At 37.5% G+C, this 19217-nt stretch overlaps 1 protein-coding gene across 12 annotated transcripts in view; it reads left to right on the forward strand.

Moving 5' to 3' along the window:
• DLG2 (discs large MAGUK scaffold protein 2) overlaps positions 1-19217 on the forward strand; it is a 989662-nt gene that overhangs the window by 4024 nt on the left and 966421 nt on the right. For all 12 annotated transcript variants that reach the window (XM_031505123.2, XM_031505124.2, XM_031505125.2 and 9 more), the window contains exon 3: positions 13329-13460. In XM_031505123.2, coding sequence (XP_031360983.1) covers positions 13329-13460 — 132 coding nt within the window. The remainder of the gene's footprint in view (positions 1-13328; positions 13461-19217) is intronic.

Consider the following 19217-nt stretch of genomic DNA (forward strand, 5'->3'; position numbering starts at 1 on the left):
AATATTCTCCTAAAATCAGTATGGCAACAGAGAAACCTGTGAAACAAGCTTTAAAACATACCATATTTATCACTGGAAGTTGTTACCAAGCACTGTTTTCTTTGGCACTGGCCAGTTGTGGATCTTTCTAAAGAACAACTGAAGTATTTTGGGAATTTACCATTGAAATAGCTCTCACATCTAATACCAGTCTTCAAATTTCACATAGCTTTGCACCTAATTTACACTTCACCTTGCTGCTTGATGTGATGCCTGCTATCTTGCTTTTAAAAGTCCAGGCCTGTATAGTTAGGAAAAAAATAGTTTGCTTAATAATAAAAATCATATAACTTACTGGAAGGTTTAATTTCTTATGGATGTGGAAAAAAAAGGCTTGGTTGTGGTCATGTGTCAGTACCTGATTTCCACTTCCTGATGTGCTAGAGTGAAAATATTTTGTTTTTCTGACTTCATTGTGGAGGGCAATGAGGCTCCACTGACATGCTTGCTGGCAGTACCAGCAAAAAGCGAGGCTGGAAAGGGACTTTGGAATATCCTGTGGTGTTGGATGTGCTCACTTTAGGTATAGGGTGAGATACTATGGATTGGTGCACTCTTGCTGCACAGTTAAACAAAGAGCTTTCTCTTTGGCTTTTGTTTGTCTCTAATTTTGAAGTACACTTAAAGTTTTAAATCAGACAAGACAGGAGTATGACTGTAGTTACAAAAATTTGTTGCCCAGTGCCATTTAGAGATGAAATGAGATGAACAATTTTGAGACGTAAAAAATCAATTATTTTTTGCTTAATTTTTACCTTTTGCAAACTAGGGTATTTCTGAATAGAACTATTAATGGAAATCATATGGAATTTCTTGAGGAAGGCTTTGCTTCAAAGTAAAATAATACTACCATACAGAAGAAGTGAAGTTAGGTTTTTGCATGGGTTTAGATATCTGCTCTCCCTCCCTCCTTCTCTGAGTTACTTAGCTTGATTTCTATTAACTCTAGGAGACTATATTTAGATCTGTAATTGCACATATTTTGGATTCATCAACAGAATAGTTAATAGCAAAAATGTTTCTGTAATTCATTCATGTCTTTCACAGTGATGGAAAGAACTAATTGTGATGAAGACCAGATTCCAGTTTTGGAGCCCTGCTTGTGATTCACACAGAGATAGCAGGAACCCCCACATCTGGGTGCCTGGCTGCACGTGTGCTTCTAGACTAACCCTGTCATCCTTGCACGTCTAGCTGTGTCTAGGCAGTCAGAGATATGAGTATTGGGTTTTGTGCTGCCCTCATCCCACTTTGGATCTCTCAAAGGGAGAGGGATTGTACCTGTAGCTGGATGAAACCTGTGGGCTGCTTTTAATACCATCCTGACTTGCCCCACCTTGTTGCCCACCTTGTTTATAAAGATGTACTGATTCTGCCATGGAATAACTTTTTGCATATTTCATTTTATATTAAAAAATGCCTTCCATGACAGATTTTATTAAGCACATCAATGTCAAGAATTAAAACGTGCCAATCTGAATCCATGTGGACAACTTCTGGGCCATTTAGAAGAATCTGACAGATGTGCTCTATGAAATGCCGGATTTTGTAGAGGTAATGCTGGCTTTGTGGCTGGTCTGTTGAAAGGAAGGGGTCTAAGAACAACTCAGCAGGAACTATTAAAGTTCATAAAGGACCAGACAATGCTAGCTCCCATTCATCTTTCAAACTGGCAGCTTCTTTTTAGCTAATAAAATTTAAATTTAGGATCATAATTTTTGTGCTCAAAAATCTCAAATATGGTTTCACTCTTCTTACATCTTACAGCAGCAAATGCAACATGTATTGGAAATTTTCTTTCTCTTTTGCTTGTAACAGGTAATTGGTATTACAAGATTTTTGTCTTTTCAGTTGCTGAATAGGAATTCTCAAATGAGTATGTGGCTAAAAGGCTACTTCCTTCACTCCAAGTTTTGTTCAACTATCTCTCGGCTTTAACAGTTAATTTCAGTATGGGAGCAATGCAAATTTTAGTTATGTTTCCAGACTGTGGAAAGCACAATTTTAGATTTCCAAGAGTTAAACAAACAAGTGTCAGAAAATGACTATCTAAACCATGCCAATTTTCACCACAAAGCTTTGATTTAAAGATGTCACTGCTTTTATGGCAGTGAGGTTTTTCCAGGCAGACATTGTTTCCACTGTGAGAAACAGTGAAGTATTTTGCCTACAAAAGGACTAAAGAAGCAAGCATTATACAGAACAAGCCTTTGTTATGTGCATGCACACTGCAAAACTAAGTGGGCTCTGGACTAGGAATATTGAAATTTATGCTCTTTTTTCAGTCCTTCTGTTATTCTGGTACTTCTCAGATGTTTAATGTAGATCCATCCCATTTTAGTTGCCTCACCAGGTAGGATGCCCAGCTTTTTGTCCTGGAATGTTGCTTTGATCAGCAGAGAGAGAGATCCACCTCCAAAGGGCATTTTAACGCACCTAAGATCTGCATTGCCTTCTGGACAATTGTCATTTTCTCACTCCCTGTAGACAAAACACAGGGTAACCGCACTATAACTCCCTTACCTCAGGTTGATGATGTCTCGTTCTCTCCTATAAATTTTAGTGGCAAAACATCTCCTTATCTGAGATATTTATGAGAGCTGACACTGTGTATTCTGTGAGTGCTATAAATTAACACTATTCATTAATTTAGGGGGGGAAAATTGTTATAAATTATTGTACTATTAGTCACTGGAATTGGAAGCAACCGTAGTGTTGATACAAGCACAAGAGGCAGCTGTGCATCCTCTCCTCCATTCCTGTTAAGTGCATATTGCACTCAGTTGAAGCAATGGTGTCTTGCATTATAAGCATAATCTTTTTCCTTCTCATGCTCTCTTCTTTCCTTCTGAATTTGTTCCAGATGGCCAAGCTAGATGTCAGAGGGTAACCATGGAGAAAAAGCCGAATTTGTAACTAGTGGCCAAATGTGATAAAAAATGATTTTGCAGTCCCTGCTTCAGCAAAATGAGAAAATCTGCCATACTCAGATATGCTTCTTTGGTCAGGTCATACCAGGTTTCTGCATATTAGAAGTATTTAAGGTCTGTTTCACTGCAGTATCTTCTTGTATTTACTGCAAATTAACACGGTGCTGAACAACAGCTTTATAAAAATAGAAATAAAGATCATGTTTTCTCTGCCATATTCATCCCAGAAAGAGCCAGCAAGGCTGCCCTGACCTGATGGGTGATGGCAGTAGTAACCAACATACAAAATATGTGAAGAAAATATTTGCTCTTTATTTGATGTGGCCCAGAAGAGTTTTTGGTGTGCCAAAACTTTGCCAGAACAAGTCAGTGCAATTCTCCCTATTCACTTTTGGACTGAAGATGTTAATGCTTCCTTCAAAACATATTTATCAGGGAAATGAATCATGTAGAGGGAATCTGGACAGTTTACAGTTTCACAAGCAGAAGCCAGTCTTTTCTGATTTCAAATGGTCTTCTCTCTCCTGACCGTATGGGCATATCTCTCATCATGCTGTAGTGGAATAATTCCAGGCTCCTTCTGATTCAGATCTAGGTGTTGAGCACTATGTTAACACTGCCTTGCAGATGGATGTCTGCTAAGCTGTACTTTTAACCAAAAATCCCCAACCAAACAACCCCAACCCAGGGTTTGCAAATCTACAGACCCAGTTGTTTAATGTCCAAAATGTAACATTTATTTTATGTTGTTACCTAAAGGCGCATGTTGGTTTTTTTAATTGACTTGGAGATTCTAGTATAATACAAAGGTTTTCAAATTAAAAATTCCAACATGGATGTGAGAAAATGTAAGACCATAATGCCTTTGCTAATCAATAAAGGTAATTTGATCTCATTCCATTTTTTTGCATTACTAGAAAGCATTTGTGTTACTGAATTGTTTTCTTTCATGTAATAGATTGATTCTTTTCTCTGAGTTTGGAAGTTATTTATTCCTGAACAGGCATCTTTTTCTTAGTTTTCTGTCTCACACCAATTTTCACATTTATGTTAATTTTGATACTGAATGTTCTTTTAAAGGAAAAAAATACACAGCTGCTGTACTAAGTGTGCAACTCCTGGTTTTTACTCTTGCAAGTATACATCAAGTTCCACTAGTTTTGTGTCTTGCATTCAATTAGATTGTAAGCTCTTCAAAGCAGGGCACTCTAATAATTTTGCATTTTTAAGATGTCAATTTACATTTATTCAGCTGTATAAATAAGAGGTTTTCATTTGGTGCTATGTCATTTTGAGGGTTTGTGGCTTCATTTTTCATTCTGTCTTCATATTTGCATTGTTGATTTAACATTTTTACACCTAGATTTTTAACATTGTGACACTTGAAAGGCAGAAACAAGAAGGTCAGGTGAAACTACTTGTAATTGCAGAGTGTCTGGTTTTGGAAGGAGTCTCAAGGCCCCAGAATCTGCTCATTCTCTTGTTTGAAATTCAAACTGGTCACTTAGTCGGGTCACCAAACTGGAGCAAGGATTGTTAATGAACAGGTCCCACATGCCTTCAACATACCTGGGGAAAGAGAACTCCTTGGAAAAAAGGAATGGCCCTGGAAGGAATGATCAGCTGATACCAGCAGTTGCTAAAATCCTTTTGTGGTCCCCTGAGAAGAAGTGATGTGATGGGAAAAATTTGAGTCCCAGAGTGAGCCCCTGGTATTAACTGGCCTCTTCCTTCTGGTGAAGTCTGATACCTAAGATTAACAGGTTATACACTAAATACTGAGTATTTTTTCAATATTTAATTGTAGTTTACAGGCAGGGATGAGTAAGGAAGACATATCTGTGGGATTGCAGGAGTCAGATAGTCATCTAGGGGCTCTGAAGCAAGAATGTAGCTTGGTTTTCAGGATGCTTTCTGATTAACGGAAATGTTAAAGTTTGTGAGTTTATCCTGAGCCACTTCCTGATCTTTATATAATTATACTATTCCTTGTGTTAGTACAGTTAGTCAAGTTTAAAGAATTATATTTAAAACAAAAAAAATGTGTGAAGGCAGCATTTTACCAGATTCGTGATTATATGTTATAAAATCAAGTTGGAAGATACATGGACAACAAGGTTACATTGAACTAATCAACGCAGATGTATGAAATTTTTCTTAGTTTTCCTTATAGTAAGTTAGACAAAAAGTCTGATTCTTACAAATAGGCAAAAAAAAACCCCAAAAAAAACCCACCCAAAAAAAACCCAACCAAAACAGCAAACTCATCACTTTCCTGGTTGGTTGTGTGTGGTGTGTTTCATAAAGCTGATGGTTTTCTGTCCAGCTCCATCCACCAGTCAGTGTTCTGAATCATTACTGGGTGTCCAGCCTGAGTTTATAGGTTGTGTGTTAAGATAAATTTAATTCCAGAAAAGAGAATAAGAGACTTTAAGAATGTCAAAAGTATACAAAAATTATGGAGGCTGGAACTGTGAAAAAGGACACTGAGCAGGGGAGGGACATGACAAATCAAACAAGTGTAGAAGAGGCTCTAATGGGAATAATGGTGGTTTGCTTTACAAATTGACATCTGGAGGACACGTAGTTGTCCTGATTTATAACAAAACATTATTGTTTTTATGTAGTAGCAAAAAATCATTAGAACCTTCAAGCCCTGAAGTCAGATGGTGAGGGATCTTGTGGATGTTGCAGGAGGTTACCAGTGCAATTAGATGCCATCTGGGTGTAAGCCTGGGTCCTTCTGCACAGCAGGGAGGAAAACTGTGAACCTCATAGGGCTCCTCCAGGCTCTGTGTCTCTTCTGTTTCTCAGAGTTCAGCTGACACTCATAACACAACTCCTGCCCTTCAAAGCAGTCTGACTTGCAGAACATTTAGCCCTCTGCATTTTATCATCTGCTCAAATCAATATTCTGGAACAAGAGACTGGTGAACAACTTCTGCGATTCCGTGGCAGCTGTGTGGGGCAGAGAGACATGCAATAACACAACTGCATGGTAACACTGTTCAGTGCTAAGCTACTTGTCCTCTTTACTTCAGATTTCCTTGGCATTTGCATGCCTGGTTTCCCCTTAATATACCTGGGCATGTAACACTGCCTTGTTCTGAGAAATTTGTACTTGCATAGCAGTTCTCACAGTCTGTCTGGCCCATTTCTTGTCTGCTGACAGCATCATGGTCTAGAATGGACCAACACTGCTTCACAATGGAATTGTTCCTAAATTGGTGTTCTGCAGGAAAGCAGTTGTGCAGATAATTCACCAAGGCTATGGTTAGTTTAGGGATGTCACGCTTTTTACAGTTAATGGAGAGCAAGGGCAACTCAGAATGTAACCTCAATTTGAAATATCATTCCTTGAAAGACTCTCTACTTGTCCAAGATTAATCTCCAGAGGCCATGTGTTGGCCTCCTCTGTGTGCCAATCTGGTTGCTAAAAGCTGAAACCCCTAGAAACAAGCTTGCCTGGTAATTCCTCTGATGATTACCCCCCTCCTTTTTCTGTCCCCTTGTTTTTCCTAGCAGGACAGAAGATGGATTTATGTGCCATGCATATCCTGAGGAGCTGTTATTTTTAACCCTTTTGCTTGTTGAGTGCTTGCCACACTGGGTGATTGTCACATACGTCACGCCTTATGCTCCCTCAAGGTTGTATAACCCATATGCTGCATTTTTTGGATTGTTGCTTAGTCCTTTTAAAGAGATGAAGGGCTCAGGATGCTGGGAGCTTTCTGGTTTTTACACATATTCCCTGTCTGCTTTCCCTCTGTGCAGACTACTAGGTTAATATGTGTGTTTATATGTAAATATTTTATGATTATTATTTGTCGAGTAGTTCTCAAGTCCTTTGAATCATGGGAGCTTACAGCTTATGTTTTTCTCAGCCAGCTTAGAGTACTGTTTCTTGAATTTCATTCTAAAATTTAACTTTCTGCTTTCTGCTCTTTTCCTCTGTGGGTAGTGAGTATTGTGTATTAGCAGGATTTATTCCTTTGCATTAGATGGTCTGTGTGAAGATCAGGGAAGGTAAATGAGTTAGATAGGTTTGACTTGGATCAGTCCTGAGGCAGGTTGCCTGGAAATTTCTAACTGCATTCCCTCCTGCTGATCTGTAACAACTCATTTTAACTTTTTGAGAATTTCAGACCAGAGAATCAAATCAAGACATCTTTAAATAATGGAGGCAGGGAACAGTGTTTGCTCCTCAGTCTCTTTTGGTGATCTGAATGAAGGTGTGAACTTTCCAAAATGAAAGTAGTTTTTGAGATCCTTTTTCTTCTAAAGTTATCAAAGATCACTGAGAACACTTCCTTGCTCCCTTTCCTGGTGTTCTGGTTCCATTTCTCACTTCTATTTTGGCTCCTGTGTTTCTTCTCCACCATTCTTCATGCCTTTTCCTGCTTCAATGCCCTACATTTTCCCAATTCTGGTTCTCAAAGACCTGTAAAGTGTCTCCTGAAATGTGTTGGCATTTCTTTTAAAATTCACCTCTAAAACAGACTTGGCAAGTCAGAGGATAACTGAAATCCCTTTTAGGAAAAAATAGATTAAGAAATTTAAAAAAGAAATTGAAATGAAAACACCCTTTCATCTTATCAATTCAGTTAGACTTAGATCTCAACTAATGTTAAAATTTCTCTCGATAAATGTTAAATATCTCAATGAAACCTTATTTTTCATTGAAGTTAACATTTTTTTCCACCCTGTTGCTCCCCAAAAATATTTTCATTCACAAACTCTGGTGCCAGTGGGAGGAGAAAAATGTAAATGTGTTTCTAAACTTAGCAAGAGGCTGTGGTAGACTTGGTTCCCTGAGAGGCAGTGGCTGCCTGATACTCCCTTGTGCTGGTGCAGGGTGCTGTTAACCAGCTGAGTCTGATTTCTTCCATGTGCAAGGCAGAACTTAATGAGTTTGGAATTGTATTTTTGTTTTTTTTTTTTTTTCTCTCCATCTTCTGAGGTACCTTGCTTCATAGCAGGAGTTGAATGACAGGATCATACTCCCAAGGAAAGCAGCAGCAGCTCTCAGCAGACTGGGGGTGTTCAAAGCACAACAATTTGAGTGCAAAATCAGTGACTGGTCCTGGCCAGTTACATATATGGGTCCATATAGAATTCAACCTATATGACTTTACTGTGGCCAGAAGGAGCTCAATGGCTTGAAAATACCCATACATGCATATATATGGCCTTAGCAGCATCTGCTTGAATTATGTGGTGGTTCCATTTCAACAAACCCTGGACTGAAAATGTAGCTGCTTGGAGACTGGTTTTTTGAATCACTTTTACTTTCTCATATAGTTTCAGTTAATCCTGTTAGTCAAACCTGTTCCTAATTAGTTATTGAAGTTTACAGATAAGCCTAAATTATCTACAGGTGTAGTATATTAAGTTCATCTGAAGGATAAATGGTGTGCCTAAACACCTGGGAGAAATTTAAGAAACTTGTTTCTGGGGTTTATGCTATGGTGTGGCGTGTGACCTGCTATGTATGGGCAGGGCTGTATCATCTTTAGTCCCATATGGCAGCATAAAAACTTTTAAAATCAACTCAACAGTCCACACCAACAGAGCTGCAGATGCTTCAATTATACCAAGACTCTACTGTAAGTACTGCAGTGAAGTATGGTGTCTCCTTGCCTACATGGAGTTTTGAAGTGGACATGAGAACATAGAAATCAAACCAGCAGAGGAAGGGAATGTTTTTGATTCAAGGTACTGGTTAGTATTCTAAGTGGCATCCAGATCTTGGATATCACCTTGAGTAGTAGGTGGAATTGATTTTGATACCATTTTAGCAAAGTAGGTGATAAAATTATTGCAGTATTGATTTAAGTATGCATAATTTAAGTCTTTCATATGTGTGGCTTACATTTTAAGAGCAATGCTTTAGGAAACAATTTATTGGTGCTAATTTAATTTCTCCTGTTATATAGTGCATGTTACTCTGTATGTGCATGGATGTATAGCTTTGTTTCTTTTTGACAGTATCCCCAGAAAACTTTTTGTCTGTAAGATATACTGAAGTTATGTTTTGTTAAAATATAACTTGGGTTTTCTGTACAATTTTCTATACCATTTCTGTATTTGTTGTATCAGATATGTAAACATTGCCCCCATAGATTATTTTACTCTACAGCATAAATGTCTACTTATTGAAGTTTAAAATTCAACATCACAGAAAAAGCTGTGCAGTTGGGGTGCTATAAAGTGTGGCATATTCTGTAGTGATACCATCTAGTAAAATAACTCTGAGGAAAGGATTTGCCTCCTCTTTGAGTATTGCACAGGTGAACGCATTAAGCAGAGAATCATTCTGTAGAAGAAAAATTGAATGATTCCTTGTGTGAAAAAAAACTTTAGATTGATAGAGGAAGGAAAGTTTTCTGAGGGAGTCCAGTAAATAAAGTAACTGCTCTGTAGTTTTGTGTCACCATTACATATCTCTGATTTGCTGTATTGTAGCAATTACCTGTTCCCTGATCAGTAACATAAGCCACAAACTTCTGAACCACTTAAAAAAATTGTGGAGTGATAAGGAATAGAATTTACAGAATTGTGAATTAGTTTGGGTGAACTGAAAACTTCTTGGACAAAATCCTGTAGGACTGTAAAAGCTTTTTTATTCCTTGAAATGTCTTTCTTACACTTGTATTAAGATGTTTTGAGTAAGATTTATTTAAACAAAGCAATAATGCATTTACTGACTGTAAGAATATAAGCATGTTTTTGTAGGACTGTATCTTCTCAATGGTTCTTACCAAAGTCATCTTTCAAAGCCAATAGGATCAATTTAAAAATAATGTCATAAAATACAAAGAAGCAGTAAAAAAAATTAGATCTGTGTCCAGCAGGCCTCATGGGGCGCAGCTGATGCTGACTTTTCAGTGGTCTTTTGTTCACAGACAAAAGACCTCCTCAGGATCCACACAGAGGCCAACCTCAGGATATTAAATTGTGTCTTTGGTGGTTTTGTCATCTTGCTTGAATTTGGCTTCAGTGTTAGTACTGGAGAATAGTGATTCCATAGGACAAATATTTTTGGTTGCATTTCTGATGTACTCTGTAAGGTACAGGACTTATTTTTGGCTGCTATAAATTGTGTGCTTTATTGAATACTGTAATCCATACAGTGATCCAGCCCCTCATGAAAGCCACCAATCTCTCATTCTTCTTAATGAAAAGAAATCAGTGTGGGAAATCAGTTTCAAAAACTGCCACTTAACTGGGTGACAGGGAATATGGTTCTTATTTGAGTATTGTGCTGTAGTCCATTCTTGCAACCAGATAGTACTTAAACTTTGTAGCTGCAAAAGAAAAAATACTGCATCTGTGTTGGGTGTGGCTGGGCATTGACAATGGTTTTTTTGGGGAGAGTACTTAGCATTTTTGAGCTGAGCCATTTCATTACATTATTTCCTATTGCTGTGGTGTGCAGAGGTAGGAATGTGCTATGCTGGTGTTGAACAGGATTGTGCCCCATCATGCTAAATACTGTCAAATCCGTATAAAGGTCTAGTTCTGAGTAATTTACAGCCAGGAGAGTTCATCAAGAAGGGGGAAAGTTTTTTTAAAGCCTAATCTGGTGATAAATTGACTGGAGATTCAAGTAGTCTCCATAATTCCCTTAGCTTTTCAGGACTACTCCAGCAGTAGTGATTGCACCAGCCCCTGTCCCTGACATGCTGAAATACTCTTGGTCAGGATCAGGATATACCTGGGTGTCCTGATTGAATCACCCAGCACATAATGGCCATTACAAGTTATTTGGAAAACTAGATACACTGCTGCCAAGTGAGATTGTGCAGGAAAAGGATGCAGCTCCATGCTGGAGTTTAGGGATGGAGTAAAAATTAATGTAGCCTATTAAAGCTAGAGAGGAAAATTAGGCAGGAAGATTATTACTTGATTTGGGATTTAGATTTGACACTGGAACTGTACTCTGTTGCTGGTTGTTCAGTTTCTAGAGTTTAGGACTCTTCTGGGGTAAACAAAAAGTAGTAACAACAAGGAGTAGCAACAAAAGTAGTCTTTGCATTTTCATGAATTGAAAAATAGTATTTCAAGTGAAAATAAAAACTACTTGTATCCTCAAAGGATGCTACTTTTTGTAGCTTTGTACTTTTTAAAATATGAACTGTACACTTTAGGAAAGGAATGATTAATGAAGAAGGGGATGTCAGCATGCTTCACCAAGTCATTTAGAAAGAGAGTGGTATCCCTGGTGTGGAAGAGGCATTCACATCCTATTTTCCTAGTTTTTCATTCTACTCTTAAAATGTGTCCTCCATATTGGATATTTTGCAGTGGTTTTCCATCACTCTGGCTTCACTTTACTATAAGTAACCATGGATATGCATGTCTGTGCTTGGGAGAAGGTGAATTACTGATTCCAACCCATGCTTTTAGTTATGGACTAACACGTTTATTGAGGGTGGCCAGAATGTTCAGTGCGTCAGTGAAAGTACAGATGTCTCAGGTGGGTCAGGCACAGTCATGATTGGGTTTTTAAAAGCAAAAGTAGCTGAGCTTACATGCAGTAGTAGTTCTTTGTATCCAACCATATCCAACTTGGATCCAGGGCTTTATTTCAAGGCTGTGCTTTTGGTTTGGGCAATTTGATGGAAGCCCAGCTCACGTATTGTGATGTGCCCTTAAAAGGGCTGATCTCTCTCTCTCTCTGCATGGGTTGTAAGTGGTCCTAAGTGCAGTTGCCTAATCTTTACTTTCCTTAAGGATAGCTATCATAGAAAGAAGGGGTTCCTCTTGGAGACCCCCTCAAGGTAGGATTAAAGCAGAGGATTGTGAGCTCCTCCATTGTAATGGCTAGACTGCTATAAAATGTTCCCTAATCTTCCTATCTATGTGATATATTCATAAGGTTGGACTCAATGATCTTGGAGGTCTTTTCCAACCTTAATGGTTCTATATATTTATATATATGTGTCTGTGCACATATAAAAACATTTAAATAAAATTCCTTTTTATTCATTATGTTTTTCATTTCTCTGATAAAATGCCTGTAGCCGGTAGAATTTCTGTGAGGAGAAAGAAAAAAACATTGCATCTTTTAAAATTTTAACAAGTGATTAAAAGTTTCCCCTTTTTTAATTTGAGAATGTGATCAGGTTACAGAATCTGAGTTGTGTCTCTGCCCTAATGTGAACTCATCTGGTTGTCACTTCCCAAGGCCTATAATACAGGGAGTTATCAAGATCCTGAACAAAGACAGACAATCTTTATACAGTGAAAAAGAAATTTTTTATTTTAGTTGTTTAGTAAAAAAATAATTATAAAGGCACTCTCTAATGGAAGAAATTTAGATTGAGGCAGTTGCTTTTAATTATTAATTTGGGGGGTTTAAGTGTTTGGGAATCTTACTGAAAGCTTGGTGGCAATTCAATTACAAAAGCATGTGCAGATATTTCAGTGTCATACATATGTTTGTGTACATTTCTGGAATCTAACTGGGATGGGGGAGAAGGACAGATGAAATCTGATTCTCCATGTTCCTCCATTTTCTTCTCTGTAAGATGATGGTGTTTGGATTTCATGCAATTTTACATGTCACTCATGCTCTTGGCAAGTGACTGCACAAAGATAATAGCAGCAGGAGAAACAGAGTTCTGCTCTTCTGGGCTCTTGCAGAAAGACTGGATTGCTCTCTTTGAGCCAGTACATGGATGAAAGTCTGCTATCAAAGCCTCATTTACCAAAGAGGTAGATAGCAATTTTATGTATTGAGGGAACAAAAAAAACCAGCCTCACTCTTGGACACCTGCCTTTCAGATACACATTTGTCAGTCAGAGAACTGAGTGCTGTAGATGCAAAGCAAACACTTTCATGTCTTCTCTGAATATATTTTAAGGCCAGTTTTCCTGCATGGGTTTCTATAATGGTTATTGTATATAATTTTGTAGCTTCTGCAAGCTATAATTTGGTCCAGGCCGCATAACTTCCAGATGGTCTTGGATAAATAGGAGTTGAACACTTGTTATAGATGCTATTCCAAAGATCATTTTCCCATATGCAGTGTTGCATATGTTATTTGTGACATACAGCTAATGACAGAAAGCAGTAACACCACCATCCCTGGAAGTGTTCCAAAGGCATGTGGATGTGGCACTTGGGGACATGGTTTGCTGGGGAACACTGTGGTGCTGATTTAATAGTTGGACTTCATGTTGTAGATCTTTTCCAGCCATAGTGCTGTTATGATTCTATAAACACTTCCTATAAATGTTGCTTGTATGTGTGAAGAATGCCTCTCAAAATGTGTAGTTAACATTTGAATGTTTAGATACTTTTCAGAGCTAATGAAGACATTGTTGTTTCGTATTTTTTTTTTTTTTTTTTAGATACTGACCGAGCTTTAGTACTGCTGGAAGAATATTGCAAAAAACTGCGGAAGCCAGAAGAGCAACAACTGAAAAAAGCCATCAGAAAGGTGATGGGCATCTTTAAGAGCAGCTTGTTTCAGGCACTCCTAGGTAGGTACTAATATTTAGTATTAGGTGCACTGTCTTGGAGGCCAAAGCTAGGTCAGACCTAGTAACTTTCTTATTAGTCACTATTTAATTTTGTGTTTATGGTGAAAAGCATGTTGAAGTAATCCTTACAGGTTCTCTGAGCAGAAACTCATCGTCCTGATATTTTAAAGGTATTTTCATACTTACAGAGAAGGAAAAGTAACAGAAACCTAATAAAAGTTTAGGAGTAATTATTCAATATCTTAACTTTGCTGCTTTGCTTTATTTAATGGAAAATATAGAATCAGAGTAGGATATAACTGTTTATGCAAAGATGAAGCCATCTTCACAGGTAAATTATCAAAGTTTAATGGATTTCACTGTCACCAAGTAGCCTTGAAAATTTTTGTTGTTTTGAATTATGTTTTTGTGAAATGTTTCAGCAGAGAAACTCAAAAATGAGTTAAGAAAATTGCTCTAGGACACAGTTTCACAGAATGTTCCCATTTGTGTGGTGTTGCAGTGTTCAAATAGATGTGCTGGTGTATCACTGTCTTTCTTCCACTTGAAGATCCCTATTTCATCTTGTAACTGATGTTAAAATCAAGCGCTCGTTGTTTTGGAGCCTTATATAAAGCAACCTCCATAAGTTGTTATGTATAATGTTTTCAAGGTCATGCATGTTTGCCTTGGCATTTCTTTGTTCTTGTGCTGTGCCTGGGCTGCCAGTCATGGGAAATGGTACCTGTGACTGTGCATCTCCCTTGCTCTACCTCCCTTTGCCCTTTTGCTTACATTTCATGGCCCTTCCTTCATGCACAACTACATTTTGTGAGGAGCTTGTCTCAAGGGTGCATTTCCTAACACAAATTATGTTTGTGGAAGTCCACATGCCTTCAGCTTATGGCTGTTTGAAGCCAGAGTATCAGCTGTGCTCCTTGCAGAGCTACAGTCAAGGCCAGTTATGGAAAAATTTATGATTATGCGTCATAAAAGTGGAAGCACATCAATAATGCATTATTACTGGGAAGACAATGGAGGTCTGGGACTAGTTTCAGGAATTCCTGTAGCATTTGTAGAAAATGTGTACTACCAGTCTCTAACATTTCCTACAAATGGAATTCATTAATGTTAGTGCTATTTTACTTGTAACTTTTGTTAACTTCTTTAAAGCGATGAGCTTTATTTTATAAACTCTGCATAATTTTAGTTGCTCTCTATGCTTTAAAAAAGGAAAGGGATTAATAATTGAATTTACCAAATAGTTGTCAATAGATTTGAAAATAAGGAGAAAAAAAATTGGACCTTTCCATATTGTCTTTATGAAGGTGACTATGGATATAGAAATGTGTACTGAAGAAATACGCTAGTCACAGAAGTGACATTAGTTGTACATTTACTTCTGCACTACTTGGAAGTAATTAGGGTACATCATAGTTTTCCAACAACATGTGTGCTTTGTGTGTGGCTGCACTAAAATATCTGTTCTAACGTGTTAGAAATGAAAAAGTGATTATATCTACAATAAGGTTGAATCCAAAGAAGAACTTGCATCCTTTGATTGCTACAATAACAGATAGAGGAGCATGGTGTTACAGAAGTTAGCATTTTAATTTGTGAGCCTTTAGACGTCTTTCCCTGCTTCTTAAATGCTTCCTTTTATAGTAGAGATTTGGGAATTGCAAGACATGTTCAAAGTCTCTCATTAGTACATTTGGTTTGTTACTTGGTTGGTCTGGATTCTAGAATCCTCTGTGAGAGGAGACATTCCTCACATTTTAATCATGGCAGATGATGTTATTACACAATCAATAATGAGGTTTTTGCATAATTAGTATTTAAAAAGACCCTCACTTCCATAACATCTGTTTTGGTTTCATGGCATAGTTTCTCTATTCATGTATAAATCAGGCCACTACACAAAGGAATACTTAAGGCAGAGCTTCTGGTTTCTTCTTAAGTTCTGTACTGCTAATCTTCCTTTGTCTTTTATATTTGCAGAATGTCTAATGGTCTTGAAAGTGTCCATTTTTCTGAGCCTGATCTTAATGAGACTTAATTTCCAGAATTTGAAAGTTCATTGCTTTCCAAAACACTCTCATTTATAGCTGTCATATATTGGTTATATCCAGCATGATTGACCTTTTGAATATTTAGGCTATAAGTCCTAATGAAAAATGATTTTTTTTTTTGTACAGAACTGGATACAGAGGTGTGCATTCTTACGAGGAATGAGGTGAACATAAAATTATGTGCCAACTCTCACAACTTCAGTGGAATTTGGTTTCTTTAGAAATAAATTTATCCATTGTAACCATCTCTGCTCTTTAAGTGTGGGTTCAATTCTTATTAATTTCCAAAAGGCTTTGAAAATCTGTTGGGTGTCTTAAATTGAGTATAGCAACAACAGTTAAAGAAAATAATAAGTCACTTTTCAAATCGAGGATAGTCTAGCTCCTTTTATTCTCAAAGTTATGCTTGTGTGATTATGCTGATTTGATTCAGCCATCTTTGAACTTGGCTTCTCAATGTGTGTGTGACTATTTTTATCTTCAATGTGTTTCGTAAATATTAAATGTGGACTACTGAACAGTGGGGTAATATGAGAGAAAGGAAGATTCAATATTTTTCTTGCATATATTCTACACATGCAAGGAGACACTACAATAAGGAAAAATTCTGTAAGTGCTTTACAGAAGGATTATTGAAGGATTGTCCTTTTACATTTTAATTAGTGTTTAAAAGCGTTCTCTTCTCCCTTTGGGCTGTTCTTGTTGCTGGACTTCTCGCTAGAGTGGCTGTGCTCAGTGACAGCTGAGTTAGTTGCTAAGAGGAACATTTTCAAAGTGACATGTGGAACTGCAGTCTCTGGAGTGCCACTTAGACCCCAGTGGCCCAAACACAATGCTTTGAAAATCCAGGCCGAAGAGCAGAGAGGAGGAGCAACTCTTCAGAAGGAGCATGCAAGGGGAAGAACATGAATTTAGATGTTGACATTACTGTTAATTTAATTCTAGATTTCATTGACCAGAAAGATTTTACCCACTCTACTATGGGTAGTGAGGAGTTATTCTGTTGTTAGGGCCTTGTAGGGATTTTTCTTTTTGTAGGTTCATCTGTAGCTAGCTGATAGTAAAATCACAAGGTTCTCTTAAATTGTAGTACATGTGCTGATGTGAACATTTTTAAAAGGAAGAGGAAATGAAACCTCCAGAAATCCAAATGCCTCATTTGTTGGGATTGTCTCATAATGGGGCATCTTGGAGACATTGTGCTGAGATAAAAAAGGGAAATTGTGAAAGAGAGTAAATAATAGTCATCTGGATGTGTCAGGGCAACCAAATATTTTTTGTTCCAGTTCTGTTCTTTACAAAACTTAATAAATTTTAATAATGCAGTACATAGTGTAGTACAATTTGTTTTGAGAAACCTCTGCTATGTATTTGTCTAGCCTTCATTTCATTAAGAAAAGTGCATGATTCCACAGCTTAGAGGGTGGTTCTGTGGAATGAGAATGGATAAAAGAGGTTTATGTCAGGGTTGTTTGGGTTTTTTTGTAGAAACATCTCTATAAAACATAATTTTGTTTCTAGCAGGAATTAAAGTGCCACAAATAACTGTAATCATCTTATGCAGTATTAGGTAAAAACTAATCTCCATAGGTTTTTTCTAAAATTCGGATAAACCCAATCTGCAGTCAGTGACGTATTTCCTGTGGACTTTGAGACCACATCTTGTGGGTTTTTTTTCATGCTTGTGTACCTTTGCCTGAATTTTAAAATGCCATATTTCTAATTAAAATATGCATCACCTTTTTTTTTTAATAGTATTGTACTATTTTTGCAAGATAGTGCAGATGTTCTGAAACTCATCTTAAAAATTGCTGTAGCAAACATTACTGGTACAGAATTTATCATCTGTGTCACAGCCTGCACTTAGAGACTTAGGATACAGTGTTACATTTCCAGTAGGCCAGTTTTTTTAGACTCTTTTCCTCATTCAGCTCACTTTTAAATAAAACTTGATAAAACTTGATAATTGTTAAAATGGATTATTATAACATGTCTTTTAAAACAAGTCAGAAAGGAAGTCAGATGATTTTTCTGCAATCTCATATTACTCTTCTGTTAAAAGATTGTACAAATGAAGTGGCAGTACAAATCAGTAGCGTTACATTAATCTCCAAAATTCCAGAGACCTAGTTAAATCTTGTATTCTTCCATGTTACTGGAAGGTGCCTAGGACAGATAGGGTATATAAAGAGGACATTTCAGAGTTCTAAAGCAAGTTTCCCTTTTGTTTAATTATTTTAGGACATATGTATCTATTAAAAATAGCATAGTCTTTGAGAAATGCAAGTATTTATTATAGCTAGCATGAAGCAAGCCAAGGGCTTGATTCATATGGATTTGTCTTAGTTTGATTTACCTTGGTGTCTACAAAGTTGTGAGCTGGGTCTGATATTTCTCTTGCACTTAGGGCCATGGTTAAATTTCTAGATAGTTTAGGTATGAAAAAAAACTGGAGAGGAACCTATCATAGGAGTAATGATGGAATGTTGGAACATGTCACTGTCATAAAAAGAAAACTCCAAGAATGAAAAATTAGGAAGATTTTGATAGGCATAGCCAGGTATGTCAACTAAGAATAGTGATGAAAAATGGCCCCCACATTATGTAGGCTTTAATGCTGAGAAGAATAATGATACTGTTGACCATACAGGGAGAGGAAGAAAGTACAGGAGATTAGTAATAAGGCAAAGAATTTGTTGAGGCATATTTGTGTTTAAGGAGAAAGTTTTTAATGAAATTTAAGAAGAGAGGGAAGGAGGTGGGTCAGAACTTGGGAATAGATATATGAAAAGCAGGATACAAGATAAGAAAAGCAGACCTGCATCACAGTCCTGGGCTGGAGATAAGGCCTGTACCAAAGTAGTGTGAAGAACATTTATAGAGGCCAGAAAATGCAAAAATGGAGTGCTGGTCATACATGGTAGTGCTGAGATTTGGACAAAAGGCATAGGAATAATCTATTGAATGCTGAAAGTTATTACTGTCTGATTCTGTGATCTGTCTTTAAGAAACACTGCTATCATATATTCAGACTTTACTTCACAACCACCGAGACCTCTTTTGTACTTCTTTCTTTGAGTAGGCATTTAACATTCATGGCACCACAAAAAACAAGGCAATGTCCAGTTCCACAAGGCTCTTGATAAAGCTGCTAGTACTGAGGAAATCCAGATGGAGGACTTGTTAGACAGTCATCTTTCTGAGGTGAGGCAATGGTGACTGTTGCTTGCTACTACCCATCTTTCCCAGTCCCTAGGAGGAAGCATGTTTTGGTAGTTGGTACTGTGTCCATGTTTTAGGGACCAGAAGGACATGAAATGAATTTCTGTGCTGGGAAACTTTTCCACAGGAAAGCACCACTGTGTGTTGCCTATTCATACTTGCTAGGCTTGCTCTTGGTAGATGTTTTCGTCTCACTCTTATGTTCTGTGTGCTCAACTCCTTGCAGTGCTCCTGATGTAAGGTCACTTGTCTCCTATGTCATTTCCCTCTAGACTTGCTCTCAGTGAGGTGGTTTCTGGTCATGTCAGGCTGTTTCACTCACAGTAACACCACTGGATTCCTCAGATGTTAATCCAGTGCAGCCAAACCTGTGTCCAGCCCAGAGACATTAAGCAATTCTTCTGCTGAGGGCCTGCATCCACCATTTGTGAAGTCAAAGAATAAAACCCCTACTGATTTTTGCTTGCTTGGGAATCTTGTGTTG

Source organism: Lonchura striata, chromosome 2 (assembly GCF_046129695.1).
Source record: "Lonchura striata isolate bLonStr1 chromosome 2, bLonStr1.mat, whole genome shotgun sequence".
NCBI lineage: Eukaryota > Metazoa > Chordata > Aves > Passeriformes > Estrildidae > Lonchura > Lonchura striata.